A 16699-nucleotide genomic window follows, 5' to 3' on the forward strand; every position below is an offset into this window, starting at 1 on the left:
AATCACCGTTACATAAACCAGCGGAGGCAGGAGGGTCAGAGGTCAGGGAGAGGAGAGACTGGCCGGCGGCTGGCATGCAGGGTGGCAGAAGGGGCCGGCAGCCCAGGATCGTGGGCTTCTTGAAGCCGGATGAGCCACGGAAACAGATTCTCCCCCAGACCCTCCGGTGGGGGGTCACAAAGCCCTGCCAACACGTGACCCTTGTTCTGTTGGACTTCTGGCCTCTGGAATCGTAAGAGAACAAACATGCTATTTGAGGCCCTTGGTTTCTGGTGCAGCAGCAAGAGGACCCCCCAGAGTGGGGCCCGCGCGGGGGCTCGGATCCTGAGTGGACGGCTCCCTGCGTCTGCACACGCTGGACACCCCGGCCCGGAGATAGCACAACGCAGCCTCCGCCGAGGCCCCAACGCCTTCCATCTGCCTCCGTCCCCTGACCATCCCCGAGGCGACCACCAGCTAGCGTCCACGTGTAGGCGAGGCCTCCATTTCAGAGACCAGATATGATGAAGGTGGGTGTGTCTTTGCTCATGCAGCCAGGACAGGAGACCGCGGGCTGGGGGCTTAATCACAGCCCCTCATGCGCCCAGGCTCCGGAGCTGCAAGTCTGCAGTCAGGGTGCCGGCCGAGCCGGGCAGTGCCGCTCTGTAGGGTCCTCCCATGGCAGAGAGGAAGGGCTCAGGCGTCTCCTCTTCTCCTGAGGGCACTCACCCCATCCGGGGTCTCCACCTCCTAAGCCCTGTATGCGTCTGGGGGGACACAGACATCTGGGCCCCAGCGGGGCCTGAGCTCAGGCAGCCCGGCCAGCCCTCCTGCTCGCCCTGCAGAGCCCATGCACACGCTGTTCCACGGCGCCCTTCTGTGACCCGGGGCCGCTCAAAGGCTCTGACGGAGCAGCTGGCCCAGAGGAAGCAGAACCGCAAGCGGGTCCTGCCTGTCACACTGTTCCCGAGACGCCAACCCCGGTCGGTGGGCACCGCCCAGGAGAGCACAGGACCCTGGCTGTCCCTGCAGGCGAATCCTTTGCCGTCCTGCAGAGCCCCCGCCACTCAGTCACCCCACAAACATCTGGGGAATGACACCTGGCTGCAGGCAACTTTCTCAAGGACTAGGCTGAGTCCCCTGCAAACCCAATTAGCAAAACATTTGTATCACGATAAAATGCAGTGGAATGCATCCGGAAATCCCAGGCCGTCTCCTTCAGGCCTAAAGCTCCTGCAGATGGGCACCCAAGTCTTGTTTCTAAACTGGGCACACAGCAGACCCTCCGTCACAGCCCCACAATGACATAGGGCTCATCCCCTCTCCGCCCTGCCACGCCCCCGCACTTCCTGGATGTCAGCCCTGCCTTCTTGAGGTTCTCTACTGTATCCTAGAGGGGTCAGTACCCACCGGGAACAGATGGACCATGAAGGCGTGAGGGGCAGACAACCAGCTGCCTCGCGGGGCGGGGCAGGGCAGGGCTCCCCATGTCCAGACAGGATACAGATACGTGGTAGGATGTCCTGACTGCCCTACAGGGAGAGCAGGTGCAGTGGGGATGCAGCCCAGCCACAAAGCCCCCCGGGGATAACACAGCCTAAACAGACACCTCTGCACACTGGCAGGGCTGCCGAGGGCCGAGACGGGAGCTCAGCCTTCTCCACGAGCACTGGCCAGAAGCTGACGACCCCATGTCCCCTTTTTAGCAAAGAGTTAAAGGCGCCCAGTGAATCTGCTAGGCCGCAGCACCCCGGGGCGGGGCAGGACTGAAGCAGGCTGTCAAGCCCCGGGTGGCTATGGTCCACGCAGTCCCGCATGTCAGACCTGCGTCCCGCTGCTCCACAAACAAGCACCGCACAGACTCACGCAGCGGGACGCTTGTGACGACAAAGGGACCAAAACAAAGGCCCGGCCTCTTAGGGACATGCACGGTAAGGACAGCTGGCTGGGGGGAGCCCTGCTGCCCAGGAACCTTCTCTCTGTGGGGGGGTTTGGGGGGTACAGGGAGGTGCTCAGGGCGACCCAGCAGCTTCCTTTCAGGTCCCCGCTGCCTCAGACCAAAGGACACAGGGCTGAGCCCAAGCCCCCAAAATTCAGGCCAAGGTCAGTCTGGCAGCTGGAGGCCCCAGGCGGGTTACGGCACGACTGAGTGTGAGCAGCAGGACTCTCTGCCCAGACGGCACACAGAGAGGCGGAGAGGCCCAAGGTCAGAAGGCCCTCCAGCCTCAGGAGAGCCCGTGGCCCAGCCATAACGTCTGCCTGAGGAGTTCGTGGCTCGCTGGGTTTTGTCGCGAACCAGTGACAAACACCGAGGTTTGCTGCGTGCTGGGATCCACTGGCTCCGTAAGTACGTGGGGTGTTCGGGGCCCTCTCGTGTGCCCACCCCGCTGGGCCCCAGCGTCCTCCAGCTTCTGTAGACCTTTCAGGGCCCCTCCCCTGCAGACTCACAGGGAGAAGGCCCTCCCCAAAAGGGGCCTGGGGGATGCCACGCCCAGCCCACGGGGAGCGGTCCCTCCTGGCTCCCCCAGCCACGGTTTCGCACGGTTTCATCCCCTCCGTTCTGGGGTGAAGCAGGGTGGCCCTACCACGGTCACCTTCCTTGAAGACGGAGGTCCTGACCCTCTTCTGGGGGCATAGAACAGGGTTCATAAAGGAGCCAAGCAAAAGGGAAATCTGAGACGAGGGGGTGGCCTCTGCCCAGTTAGACCCAGAAACGGGGCCCAGCCCAGCCAGGGCCCCCAACCTTGTTGATGGAGCTGCATGTGCCCCCACCACCACCACGGTAGCCAGCCAGGCTCCTCTGTGCCCAGGGGACCTGTGTCAGGCAGCCACCACATGCGGGACATCCTGAAAGTACCCCCAAACCCACGAATTCTGCGGGTCTTAGTTCCTACCCCAGTGCCCAGCTGGCCCCCTTCCACCCTGCGGTCTGGCTCGGAACAGCAGTCAGGGGTTCTTCAGAAAGCCCGTCAGAACCCACTGCTGTCTTGCCTCCAAGTCGGTAGGGGTTTGTCATCAAACCCACCCACTCAGCAAGGGCCCCCACCCCACCTCACCAGCTGTGTCTCCCTCTACTCTTCCCTCGTCTTTGCCACTGGGACCTCCTTTTAGGTCTTCAAATGCCCACGGTCCGACTCTGCCCCAGGACCTTTGTACATGCTGATGCCCCCTCCCTGCCTCTCAGTCCTAAGCCGCCATTTCCCCTGGGAAACCTCCCTGCCTGATGCCCCCCACAAACAGAACATGGCATCCTGTCACGTGGTCTTCCTCCTGTGAGTCCTCTTCAGGATGTGGGAAGGGGATTCCTAGAGGTGACACAGGTCTACAGGGCAAGGCTTAGCGAACGTGGCTACCAGTAACACGCTTCTTGGTCCACATTCACGCGACCCGGGCCCACGGCCCCCATGTGTTTACTGCCTGGGACAGTCCAGGACCCAGCCTGGCTCCAGGAGAAGCCAGAGAAGGCACGGGGAACAGACAGCAAGGGAGCGAGGACAGTGCGGCAGGCTCTCACACGACATGCCCGGAGGCCAGAGCAGACAACCGGTGGTGAGCTCGATGGCAAGACACCGGTGGTGGGGGAGGGGCTGGTGTCTGAAGGACACGGTGCACAGCCCTCACATCTCAGGCCTCGGCCTTCCCTACTCTCTGCCCCTGAGGGTGCCCGCCTGCAATGGCTCCTCGTATACGCAGCATCTGCTGGGAGGTGGCAGGGGGTAGCTGGTGATGAGGGACCCAGAACCCTAGCATGTTACCAGCCCAAGAGCCCCAGCCCCCATGGGGCCCTCCCCTCGGCCCACATGAAGCCCAGCTGCCCAGAGAGGCCTCCCGCTCACACACAACTTCCTCGGCAAACACACACTGCACCAGTGTTACACACCGGGCTCTGACACCCTGGCCAGGGCAGACTTCCCAGGGGACCCCTGCGAAGCGCCCATGTGTGTACTGGCCCCAGGGGGTGAGCCTGGGCCCCTCGGGAGGCAGGTCCCCTGTCCTGACAGAGGCGGGGCCCTGGGACACTCTTCCCAAAGGGCAGGTGCCCACTGGCTGTGGGACATCTCTGTCCTCCCACGTGTCTGCAGAGTGTGGCTCCACCACCTCCGATGGGATTCCCTTCTGCCCCATGTGACCCTCCCGTGGTGGGCCTGGCCTAAACAGGTGCTCGGCCCAGACTCACTGGATGAGCCCACGGACCAAAGGCTCAGAGTGAGCCTCCACGGTGACCTGTCAACCAAGCACTCACAGGCGGACAGTCCTGTAAATGGGTGGGAGCACATCTCTCCCAAGGGGAGTGGCCACGGCTCGGTCGGGTGCCCTGGGGGCCGCCTCCGTGAGCCACCTCACAAGGACTGGGCTTGCGTGAATGTGCAGAGAGCCAAAGAGATCGCTGTGTCATTGTCTGCTTTATGTGGGGGCAGTGGGGGACAGCCAGGATGGTGGTGGACAGTGAGGACAGTGGAGAGCAACGGGGGGCAGTGAGGACAGTGGGGGGTAGCGGGGGGCAGCGGAGGCGGTCAGGGAGAGCGAGGACAGTAGAGGACGGCAGGGGGCAGTGGCTACTCTCATGGGGAAAACAGAGGGGAGGGACAGCACGTCATTGACGACCTTGTTCCCAGGAGCCCCGGCTGGGGGCTTCTGGTGCTTTCCCGTCTGCTCCTCCGAGTGCCAGCACCCACACACCCCACCAGCCGCCTCCACGGAGCTCAGCTCCATCTGAAGGTCCTGGCAGCCCGACACCCGTCCGGTATCACCAGCGGGAAACCACACTTTCCTTAGGGGGCCACCCCCGAACTCCCTTCCCTGTGACACCAACCTGTGAGAGCTCCGCACATGGCTGGGTTCCACCCCATGGCAACCGTCAGCCAGGCCCACGGAAACATGTGTGGACACGGAGCCCCCCCGAGACCCGCCAGAGCACTAAGCAGACGGGCTCACAATCATGGGCCGTGTCAGAGACGCGGGGGCCCCCGCTGGCCGAGAGTCATGTCCCCTGAACCGGGGCCTCCCTGACGATGCCCCCCGGCCCCGCCCCGTCCTTCCCATGGTGGAGGCGGGTAACTCAGCCTGAGCTACCCCCATGCTCCTGGGCCTCCCCAAGCCAAACGCACTCCTTCCGCCACCCCCGGCCCTCACCCCTGCACCGGGCCATGAAGCCCACCTGCTGGCCGGAGTGGACCCTCGGCCGCAGCCCCACAAACATGCTCATCCCCTTCCTGGCAAAGCTGCGAGGAGATGTCCCCTTTCTCCGGTGCCTCCTTTCCTGGTGGCTCCTTCTGGAAATTTCAGGAAGAATCTGTTTCTTGCTTTTCCCCACTTCTAGTGGCACTGCGCTCCTCAGCTGGTGACCCCCAGCCGCAGTGACACCACTGTGAGCTCTGACCGTCCGCCTCCCTCTCACGAGGCTTCCTGTAAGGAATCAGTCTGAGCGCTCGGGGTCAGCCCGGAGAACTCCCCGCTCAGATCCTCACCTCGAATTACAAATCCCTTGTGCCCAGCAAGGTGACCAGTCAGTCACCGGTTTTGGTGACCAGGCTGCACTTTCGGGGGCCAGGATTCTGCCCCCCACATTCCTTCCTGAGACAAGACACTGTGTCCAAGGAGCCGGGCTGGCCCCGGGAGGAACTGATGAGCCCCTCTGTCCACCTGGCCCAAAGGCGGCCTTCTTGTCCTGGGAACACACCTGTTCTCGGCTGTTCTGAGCCCTTCCATGCCCCTGAGTGGGGCAGGCTGCAACCAGCCTGCCTCCCGGGCCCAGGGAGCCACCCTGGCAATGGGGCTGGGAAACCCACTCGTCTGTCCGAGCCAGGGGCTGAGTGACAGGCGGGGTCCCCAGGAGTGGGAGCCCCAACCCACACATCAGGCTGCTTAGTCACAGACACGCACGGCGGAAAGGCCACCGTGTGAGCACCCACCAGGCCTGCCCAGGATGCGCCACGAGGTTCCCGGCACAATGATCCGCTCCCTTTCAGGCACCGGTATGGCCACAAGGGCCTGTGACATCTGCCAACCCAGCACAGACAGCCAGGGGCCTTCGGAAGCCTGTGGGAGGCTGGGGGACCCAAAAATGCCTGCCTAAGGAATCTGAACCCCCAAACCTTCTAGGATCTGAGGTCGCCCCTGGGAGACAGAAGTCAGCACTGTCATTCATTCATTCCCTCCCTGAGCTCCTGTTTAACGGGGTCCCTGCAAGAGCAAAGCAAGACTGCGGGTATGTAGCCTGGAGGGAAACCAGGGACGCTCCCAGGCACATGGCCTATCGCCACCCACCGCCCACCAGAGCAGTTGGGCAGCAGACATTTTTTCCTTTTTCCTTTTTAAGATTTAATCTATTTATTCCTTTCAGAGACAGAGAGAAAGGCAGCACTGGCACATGCTGGCCGCGGGGGGGGGGGGGGGGGGGGACAAGCAGTCCCATGCCGAGTGCAGAGCCTGACGCGGGGCTCCAGCCCAGGACCCTGAGATCACCACCCAAGCCGAACGCAAGAGTCCAGTGCTCAGCCCCTTGAGTGACTGAGCCATGGAGGCTTGACTGTCCGGTGAGGCTCGATGTCCCAGCGGGCCAGGTCCCGCTCACGTAGCAGCTTTCAGGGACCCCGACAAGAAGACCGTCGGGTCGGGCTTGCAGCCCACCTCCTCACAGGGACCGCCGACCGCTGCTTTCAGAGGGACACAGCGTGCGAGCCATAGACGGGAGCCCCGCGAGGAGGCAGACGGCAGCGCCGCGTGGCCAACCGAGTCGTGTAGCAGCTGCGCACGCGCTGCAGCGGGCAGGCCGCCCCCAGCCCGAGAGAAGGGCATGGCTGGCATGCCAACGGTCACCCCGGGCACCTCATCTGCCAGCAGCCCACAGCCACCCTGGCTCAGAGGGAGAAAGACAGGACGCTTGGGCTCCCGCCCACCACGCACCCAGACGGCACGGCCGCAGCCCAACCCCGCACCCCAGCCTCCGGGGAAGTCACTGGGAGGAAGGAACCAGCTTCCAGGCTATTTTTAAAACTGTAAAAGTAGAACTCTTCAAGCAGGAGTCCTCCTGGCACATAATTCAACAGGCCCAGCCACAGCCAAAAATAAAAATCAAGTGATAATCCTTAAATAAAACTCCTTCCCACCGGCCAGGCCTGCAAACAGAGACCACTGGAAAAGCTGAGCTGTTTCTGCCCCTGGCCAGGTGGGAGCCCAGCACACCTGGGGCCCCAGGCTCCGCCCCTCACCTCCCTTGCCAGCGGCGACCTGCTAGCCCAATTCACCCCTCTGGCCATCGCTGGGGACGCTTCTAGAAGGTAGGACCACGTGCTCAACAGCAACGAGTTATCAGGTTCTGAGAAAGGGCACGGGTTTACTTTCAATGGCCAGAGAAGCAGCCACTGCGGCCTCCCTCCCCTCAGCTGCTCTCCGCAGAGGGACAGTCGTGATTGGCGACGCCTGGCTTCTACGGTAAACCCACACCCGCCTGTCCTCCCTGCTGCTGTGCTCCTCGCCACCGCGGACAAGCGGCTAGCGACTGTGCCCTCGGAGACCCGCGAACAGCACTGCCTCGAACAGCTTACGCCGCTGAGATGGGCCGCTGAGCCACCGGCCTATCACAGTGTTTCCAGGGTGTCTTAGGAAACTGACTGGGGGTCTGAAGGAACAGGTAGCGTGTTGGATTTTTTCCATGTAAACTAGTAAGAAACCGGGTCCCAGCCTATCCCAGGAACCGACAGCCCTTCACGAGAGATGGTGGGCTTCGTCAGGCCGCGCGCGGTCTGGGCTCTGGGACCCTGGACCCGGGTCTGGAACACAGAGTGTGGGGGCGCCAGCCCCGCCATGCACAGTCCCTCTCTCTCCCACGCGGCCCTCAGCGCCGACAGCTGAGCCTTCCGGGCCCCTGGCCGTCCCTGGGGCGGGGGCAGGCAGGGGCTCTGCTCCCCAGCAAGGTGAGACCAGGCGGAGTGTCCGAGCGGGGGAGCACGGGTGGCGCACACGAAACACGAGCTGCGGGCCCAAACGCCAGACAGGACGGAGCAAGCGTGTGGAGGACCAGGGCTGGGCTGGCGCCCGGCGGGGCCTGGAAGGGTGTGCAGAAGCTCGTAGAAGAAACAGTCTGTTTGTTCATCCACTCATGTCCTCACACCCACTGACTCATCCACCCACCATCCACCCCCACCCACCATCCATCCACCCACCCACTGACCCATCCATCCGCTCGCCTGCCCACGGACTCATCCACCCCTAAATGTCCACTCAGACACGCACGGAGCATCCCGCAGCCGCCTGACGGCAGGCCCAAGCTGGGGGAACACAGAGATAAGGCAGTAGCTACCTTCTCTCTGTCACACAAGAATCAGCTGCGTAGAGGAGATGAAACGTGGATGAGGGAGAGCTGGGGCAGCCCCACATCACAGACAGCCCATCTCTGCCAGCTGGGCCTCACGCACACCGGTGAGGGTCTCAGCAGAAGGGGACCGGCCAGGAGCCGGCCGAGGGTGGGGAAGGACGCTGCCCCAGCAGCTCCTCTCCCCCTGTGCCCACGGGAGCTCAGCCATACCACCTGTACGTGGGGCGTCACATCCTCCCCCACCCCAGGGAGCGGTGAGGGGTTCAGGGGAGAGATGCAGAGCACCATGGAGAGAGGTCCCAGAGCTCAGCATGGCTCCTGCCTCGACACTCTCCACGGAGCTCAGTTCCGTCACCTTCCACAGGGCGCATGAGAGGACGCTGCCGACCCCGGACACAGAGCCCTCCGACACACTGGCAGGCGTGTGCCAGCTTCCTCCCCAACTTCACCCTTACCCCAAGACCCCTGCAGCCCTGGGTCCCAAGGAGCAGGGCTGGCGCCGGCAGGACCCACAGGCCTCTCCTCTGAAGTGCGAGCTGGCCAGGCGGGGTGCTCAGCTGGGACGACACGGCCTGGGGTGGCGAGCTGGCCTCCGTGCCCAACGTCCATGATGAATGATTACAGGCACATTCTCACCCGGCAATGGAAGGATCTAGAAATATGGAATTCTGGCCCATTCAGTGGGTCCGACAGGTCATTTTCCTAGGGGCCAATTCCATTTTTTCTGAGATAAAGCTCGTGTGATCTGCACACGCAGACTCACCTCTGTTATCTGTCCTCACCCTCTGTGCCAGCGAATTCACAGCAGGACCACAGCCAAACAAACAAGAAGCCAGACCCCAGATGGACACCTGCAGGCCCCGGTCCGCTCTCTGACCAACCCCACACCTCACCCTGCCGTCCACAGGCTTCGAATGGCCCGACCCCGAGCAGCAGGCTGCGGGCAGCTCCCCGGACCCTCCTGTTTGCAGAGGACTTTGTGAGTGAGAAAGTGCTTCCTCCTCCTCTGTCACCCACGCTGGCGGCTCAGGAACTTGCCCTCCCTCCAGGGCCTGCCTGCTAAGTCTAGGCACTCAGAGAGACGCTTCGGGCCGCAGGAGTGGACTGGTCGCCTCCCCGACCAGCTTCTCTGGGAAACCCTCTCACATGGGCAGCAGGGAGCCACGCTGACCTGCCGCGTATCCAAGCAGGAAGGGGGGCTTGCATGGGCGCCGGGACCCAAGATGAGGGGCCTCCCCCTGAGAACACGGCCTACAAGAGCTACCTCTGCAGTCCGCCCACCTGTATCCACGAGGAACTGGCACGCATCTGGCAATGGGCAGGTGTCGGTGGCCCAGGGAGGATGGTCTCGACCCCGAGGGCTCAAGACCCCAGGGTGGGGCCCCCTGGGAGATGACCCCCAGCCAGTCCGGGGAGGATTCCACGACCTTCTCCTCAACACGGGAAGAAGAAACCTCTCGGCCACACAGAACCCAACATGGGTAAGGGAGTCTCAGGCTCAGCCCGGCCACCAGGATGCCCCCGGACCCCTGAGGCTCCACAAGCGTTTCCTCCAAGATCCAAACCTCACACCAAGTCACTGTGGGGGAGAGCCTGCGTGTGCCACTCACAGCGCTGGAGAACCTCCTTTCCCAGGGCCCCCACCCAGCCGGGGACAGGGAAATGCACAGAAACGAGAAGAGGGCGCGTGAGCTCAGAAGGCAGCAGCCGCTAAGTGAAAACGAAAGATGCTCTCAACTCATTTATGTGCCTCTTTAGCAGATCCAAGTCCTGCCTGCCGCCACGAGCCGGAGCGCGCCCCCATTTCCCGTTCCCCTCCTGCGTCATTCCTCCCGGGGACGTCTGTACTGTTCAATATTTCATGGCGAAGCCAGCCGCTGCACACTTGGGCTCCTGCCTCCTCCCCATGAAGAATAATCGTCTGCTTTCGGGGAGAAAGCACTACAGGTCACCGAATGGAATGTTCACACCGACCGCGCGGGCTTTCGCAGATGAGGGCGCTAAGGGCACAAAGGACACAGGTCACAGTGGGGTGACACCGTGCATGCAGGGTCCACGCGGCAGACGGAACACAGGACACGTGGAAGGACCATCCGGAGGGACCTCGGGGAGGCGATGTGAGTGTGGAGAAAGTGAGACCGGGACAGGATTTATCTTAGAGAGACGGTCAGGACAAACAGACGTACTTGCTTCCACGACAGAGTCAAGGGAAGGGTCGGCCACAACACTGCAAGGCGGCGAGAGGGCAGAGGAGCGGGAGCCGCGGGAAAACCCACTCCGCGTTGCGGAGTACACCTTGACTGCAACCACGTAAATAATTTTAGGCGACTGCAAAAATAAGATTAGTTTTAAAATGAACTGTTCAGGGGCGCCTGGGGGGCTCCGTGGGTTAAGCCTCTGCCTTCAGCTCAGGTCACGATCTCAGGGTCCTGGGATGGAGCCCCGCATCGGGCTCCCTGCGAGCCTGCTCTCCCTCTCCCTCTGCCCCTCCTGCTCGTGCTCTCTCTCTCTCTCTCTCAAATAAATAAGTAATCTTTAAAAACCGAAAATGAGTAAGATGAGGGCTCTTCACGACAGGCGTTAACAGAACAAAATGACACTATGCCCCCGCTGACGCGGCACCACACCCGGGACACCCCCGACCTGACCTCCCGATGGGGACATGGGACACACCCAGACCAAGGGACCTGTATTCTTCGAGAATGCCGACATCGGGAACACAAAGCCAGGCTGAGCCACGGCTTGGTGACAGGAGCTTGTGGACACAGGACACTTGTGGGTAAAGTGTGACATGTGACCAGGCACCTTCTGCTAAAAATTCCAGGACATCCCTGCATACACAGGGAAGCTGGACCGGGTCTCAGGTTGGATGAGTGTCTGGTGTCCATGTTCATCTCCAGGCAGTGACACCCGGACTGACAGGTGAGAGCAGATGCTCGCTCCCAGGAAATCCACAGAAGCCATCAGAGCCCGAGGGACACTGTGTCCACAGATGGCCACCAAACAGGGTCAGAGAATAAAACACACAGGTGGACGGAAGGAAGGATACGAGACAGGCGGGCAGACAAACAGGGTCAAATGCTCTCCTTGGGGACAATCTGGCTGGAAAGGCCACAGGGTGCTTTGTACTCTTCTCATGACCTTCCTGTGAATCTAAACTGGGTCGAAAGAAAAAGTGAGCAGGAAACCAGAGTGATCTCTCAAGACCTAGAGCAACAAGAGACGCACGCGAGTCTGTACCGAGTTGATGACGTCACCGCAAAGAGGGGAAAAGTCACAGTCCCGTCCCCATACGAGCCTCGTGGAATCGGTTCCCCCGAGTGCAGAGGAACCAGCGAACACGGCAGGGCCACCGCGTGTGGGACCCGGGCATAAAACGAGCGAGGCCTCGTCTGTGTCGCCGGTGGGAACCAGGACTGGCAGCAGGAGAGGCTCCGAGAACGGTCTGATGAGGTCGAGTGAAGCCCTCGGGGTTTGGGAGCAGGGGCTGGGAGAGAAAACACACACCGGCGCCCACAGCTGCCCCACGGGGGAGGTGACGCAAGGGCCTGCCGACTGACGGACGGACAGAGAGACCCAGTGTGGTCCAGCCACACGGCGGAGCGGAAAGGAAGGAAACGCTCACACCTGCTATGACCCTGATGAACCCGGAGGGCGCTGTGCTCCGTGAAGTCAGCCTGACACAAAGACACAGACACCCTGAGGCTCCACTCACACAGAGTCCCCTGGAGGAGTGAGAGGATGGTGGGACGGTGGTGCCACCGGTGGGGGAGGGGCGGGGGACCTGCAGTTTCACAGGGGCAAGGTTTCAGTTTCAAGAGACGGCCACACGGTGGTGACGGTGACAGCAGCACAACACCGGGAACGGGTCAACAGCCCTGAAGGGCACACGTCCCAATGGTTAAGATGGCAAATCTTAGATCATCTGTCCACTTTCTCATTATTTTTATTTAAAAGAGAAAAACCCAGGGGACACCCGGGTGGCTCAGTCCCTTAAGCGTCTGCCTTCGGCTCAGGTCATGATCCCAGGGTCCTGCGATCCAGCCCAGCGTCAGAGCTCCCTGCTCAGTGGGAGGCCTGTTCCTCCCTCTCCTCCTTCCCCTGCTTGTGTTCCCTCTTCTGTTATCTCTGTCAAATAAATGAATAAAATCTTGAAAGAAAGAAAGAGAGAGAGAAGGAGAGAGAGGGAGGGAGGGAAGGAGGGAGGAAGAAAGAATCGGGAAACCCCATGGTCTTGGATACAAATTCAATTTATCAGAATGAACTTGGGATGCCCTACCTCTGCCCACTGGAAAGGTCAGAAACACCGAGAGCAGTGAGTACCCCCAGAATCCTTATTTACCTTCTTAAAACTACTTTTGACCAACAGGAGCCAGGGGAAATGACTAATTCCAGGACAGGGGAAGGGAACGTTTAAGAGGAGCCTGGGAGCGGGGGCACCTGGGTGGCTCAGCTGGTTGAACATCAGACTCCTGATTTCGGCTCAGGTCATGATCTTGGGGTCCTGAGAGGGAGCCCCGCATCGGGCTCCACGCTCAGTGGGGAGTCGGCGTGGGATTCTCTCCCTTGGCCCCTCCCCCACCTCCACATGCACGCATGCTCTCTCCCCGATAAGTAAATCTTAAAAAAAAAAAAAAGAGCCCAGAGTGTCTCGTCACAGCACAAAGCAAGGGATCACTCAGGGAGGACTGGCTCATTTTGGAAGGACTCAGAAGCAAACCGGAAGAGGCCCCCACCGCCCAGAAGTGGGTCTATCTGAGCACCCAGGGGGCAGCGGCCACAGTGACCAAGACACATCAGCTGTGTTCACGGCCATGATCTCATGATGACCCCAATGAGCCTAACACTCTCACCGGTCACCCCCGGAGGATGGTCTGAGTAGGGAATCGGCTCCTGATTTTGGAAACTGGACACTAAGGGAGATAACTCAAGTCTGTATCCTGCCTTTGCTCTAGGGGCCAGCCCTCGGAGCAATCGAATCATCAGGTTTTCAGAGATAGGTCAGCAAGCCAATGGAGAAAGGTTGGAGGGGTAGAAAGTCATCGTTCTGTAACCAACGGATCGAAGCCACGTGACCAAGGACGGAAACCACCGCAGGGAAGCCGCCACCGAGGGAGTCCTCCCAGAGAGCGCCTGGGGGACACGGCCACACTGGCTCCGTGAGGAGCCCCACGGGGTCGCCCCGGGCAAGGTCCAGGGTGCAGGCGCCCCCCACAGCAGGCCTGGGTTCCACCACAAAGAACAACTCAGAGAACCGGCACCACTGGAGCCTGAAGAGGGGCACCAGCCACACAACGAGGGGCCTCGGGTGCTGCTCCGGGGGTTGCCAAAAAATGAGGAGACTTGGGGAAATGTGCGCTTAGGCTGGGGGTCTGATGATCTAAAGGGTAATGGATGTTTTCGGCTATGGTATCAGACGCGTGGCTCTCATTTTTAAACCACCAGGAGCGGCCGACTGACAAGTACAGATGAAGGACCGGGCTGGCTGGGACTGGCTTCCAAAGCCAGCCTGGTGGCGGCCACCTGCCCACCGCCAGCCGCCTCCTGCCAAAGCTACGAGCACGTGAGACACTCTGCTTCCGTATCTGCTCGAACCGTCCCGTGGTTTAAAGGAATGTCCGTAACGGCCGCTTGTCACAGCCGCACCACACACGTCTACGACATGGGCTGCCCAAGAGGAAACGGGACGCTCCTCCGGCAAAACACTGAGGACAGACCACAAGGACGGGTCGAGACGCCAGCTGAGCCCGGGCGGGGGTGGAGGTGGAGGTCCAGAGAGGCATCCCCGTGGGCCCCGGCCATCCTGCCTGGCTGTCCGCCCAACGGGGACTTGCACCCCACCCGCCCCGCCCCTACCAGGGAACCCGTGCTCCCCTCCCTGCCTGGGGCTCCCTGGTCAGACGCTCTTGCAGGGACAGTGCTTGGCTCTGCCTCACCAAGGCCTCGTGAAACCACCCCATTCGGCAGCTTGATTCACCAAGGCAACTGCACCAAGTCCCACCGATGCCTTAGGCAGCATCTGTCCAGCTGTGCCAGGACCGGCCAGGGCACTAGTGGGGCAGCCGGCCCCTCCACTCACGCAGAGCCCCCCTGCGGGACCTCAGCATGGGCCAAGGTCACGGGCACCAGGTCACCAGGACCTGATCAGGCTGGCCCACCACCGCTGGGAGGCACCTGCCTGAGCAGGCTCGGCAATGACCTCGGACTCGTGGGGAGACCACGCTGCTCCACGGCACTGTCCTTGGAACCACAGTGCCCAGGCCCGTCGAGCAGAGGGACGACACCATGCCTGCACACGCCTACAGCCAATGACCCTGTACCTGCACGCACACACACGCCCATGCACGCGCGCGCGTGCACAAACACATACACACATGCTCGTACCTAGGGGAGCGTGGATAGGCTAGAGGCGTTCTCCTGGGGGGCGGGACACTGTACAGAAATGCAGCGAGGCCCAAGTCACCTGCTTCCCAGGAGAGCAAGGCAGGGCCGGCCCCCAAGGCTCCTCATCACGCCCAGACACCCACTGTCCCAGGCAGGCAAGGGGCCCCACGTGGCTGCAGAGCTGGGGGGCCCGTGGCTGGAGCCCAGATGACCCTCAGCGTGTGGACAATGAGGAGGGCGGCTCCGGTAGGGACCCCGAGGGATGGTGTCTGTGGGTCACCAGGAGCAGGGGAAGGCAGGCAGAAGGGAGGGGACCTGCTGTGGGCCCTTCCTCCTGGCCTGGCAGGTCTGGGCCGGCTCTGGACACGTGAGGCAGGAGGCTGCTTCTCTCTCCCCAGGTCGTCCCAGCATCTCTGCCCTCGCCTTGGCTTCAGTCATGGGAGCTCCGCAGGGCACAGCAGGGCACACGCATGGGTGCCACAGCAACCCACCTGCGGTTAACCCCTTCCCAGCCAGAGGATTCTCCCTGGGCAGAGACCCTTGTCCTGGCCCCACAGCTCCTGTCCGTGATGTCCGTGATGTCCTGCCCACAGAGGGTGGGCAGAGAGCAAAGGCAGAACTCAAATGAGTTCATCTCTGTGAGCAGCACCAGATGCTTCCACAATGGTTTCTACCATGTCCACCCAAGAAGCCAAAACTCCAGCGCAGGGCACGCAAGGGGAGGCTGTGCCAGCGGCCCACACACCAACGTGGAGGGCCACATGACGACAAACCCCTCGGGCTTGCCCTCCCTCCTTGAGGCGGAATGAAACAGAATGCGGCAAACAGCTCTGCTCCGTCCTGTGTGCGGGACACGCAGCTCACTAGAGCCCTCAGCAGGGAGCTTCCCTGCCTCCCTTCCGCACAGTAAAGACCCTGTCACTGCGCGGACGGAGTGCTGGTCTCAGGGGAACGGCAGAGGGAGCCTCCACTGGGGATGTCACACAGGGGCCACGTATGTCCCCAGCACGAGCGAGCCCGGTGACTGCTGGCACGGGGCTTCCCCAGCCCCGATGCCCTGCTGCGCGTCGGTGGGATGCATCCCCATCACCCGAGCCAGGGGTACTCACGTAAGAAGTGTTTTTCCAGTAAGGCGATTTCCAGGTGACCTTTGATCTCATTTAATCGATCAAACTCTGTCCGGTTAAAGTCCTGGACTCCTGCAGCCATGATGAGGGTCCCCGGACCAGCCTAGGAGAGAAACAGCGAGAGCTCAGAGGAGCCATCTCCAAGCGCCCTGCTTCTGGAGGGGAGCCCCGAGGACCCGCCCCTGCAAGGGCTGGGCCCGCAGAGCCCCTGGGGGGCAAGGAAGGCACAGTCCTGCCGGGAAGCCCGCATCAGTCCACCTCGGCTCTGCCCGCCGCTGGAAGGGACATCTCGGACAACATGGAGAGCCCGGGAGCCCGGCAAGGTCAGCTTTTAGAAATGGTTTAAAAAATTAAAGCTGGTGGCGCGACATGAGGCCTCCTGAGAGCCACATCCAAACCTGCGCTAGCCTCCCGGGGGAGGGTGAGCCCCGCCGCAGGCCCCATGCTTCGCCACCCCGAGCCAGAGGGACAGGACGCCGGGCAGGTGGGGAGGGCACGTCTGCAGGCCAGGCTGCGTAAACCCCAAGGAGCAGTGGCTCCCCGAGGTGAGCAAACACGGACAGGGCTGGGCCTGCTGCACAGAGGGCAAATCACAGCCACCTTGGGTTTCTGCGGCTGCTCACCCAGGGGCCGGCACGGGCTGCCGCCTGCGTCTGGCTGACGGGAGGGGAAGGGGTGCGGCACAGGCCCATACCGCCAGGCCTACCCAGGCGCACACACTGGACACTTCCACGGTCACCCCGTGGCTACACCCACATGCTGAGCTGGCGAGAAGCAGCACCCATGTGCCTTCCCATGCGACAAGGGGGATCGGACTCCCAGTCTGGGTTTCCGTGACCCCCCCTCCTGGCCAGATCAGGGTAGAAGGGGACACACAGCCTGGATAGGGTGC

The 16699-nt window shown here is 61.9% G+C and overlaps 1 protein-coding gene across 2 annotated transcripts in view; it reads right to left on the bottom strand.

Moving 5' to 3' along the window:
- The window catches only part of GRAMD4 (GRAM domain containing 4), a 71683-nt gene that overhangs the window by 18679 nt on the left and 36305 nt on the right, over positions 1-16699 (bottom strand). For both annotated transcript variants that reach the window (XM_032882762.1, XM_032882763.1), the window contains exon 3: positions 15790-15910. In XM_032882762.1, coding sequence (XP_032738653.1) covers positions 15790-15910 — 121 coding nt within the window. The remainder of the gene's footprint in view (positions 1-15789; positions 15911-16699) is intronic.

This window comes from Lontra canadensis, unplaced genomic scaffold (genome assembly GCF_010015895.1).
Source record: "Lontra canadensis isolate GAN:19392208 unplaced genomic scaffold, GSC_riverotter_1.0 scaffold84, whole genome shotgun sequence".
Lineage (NCBI taxonomy): Eukaryota > Metazoa > Chordata > Mammalia > Carnivora > Mustelidae > Lontra > Lontra canadensis.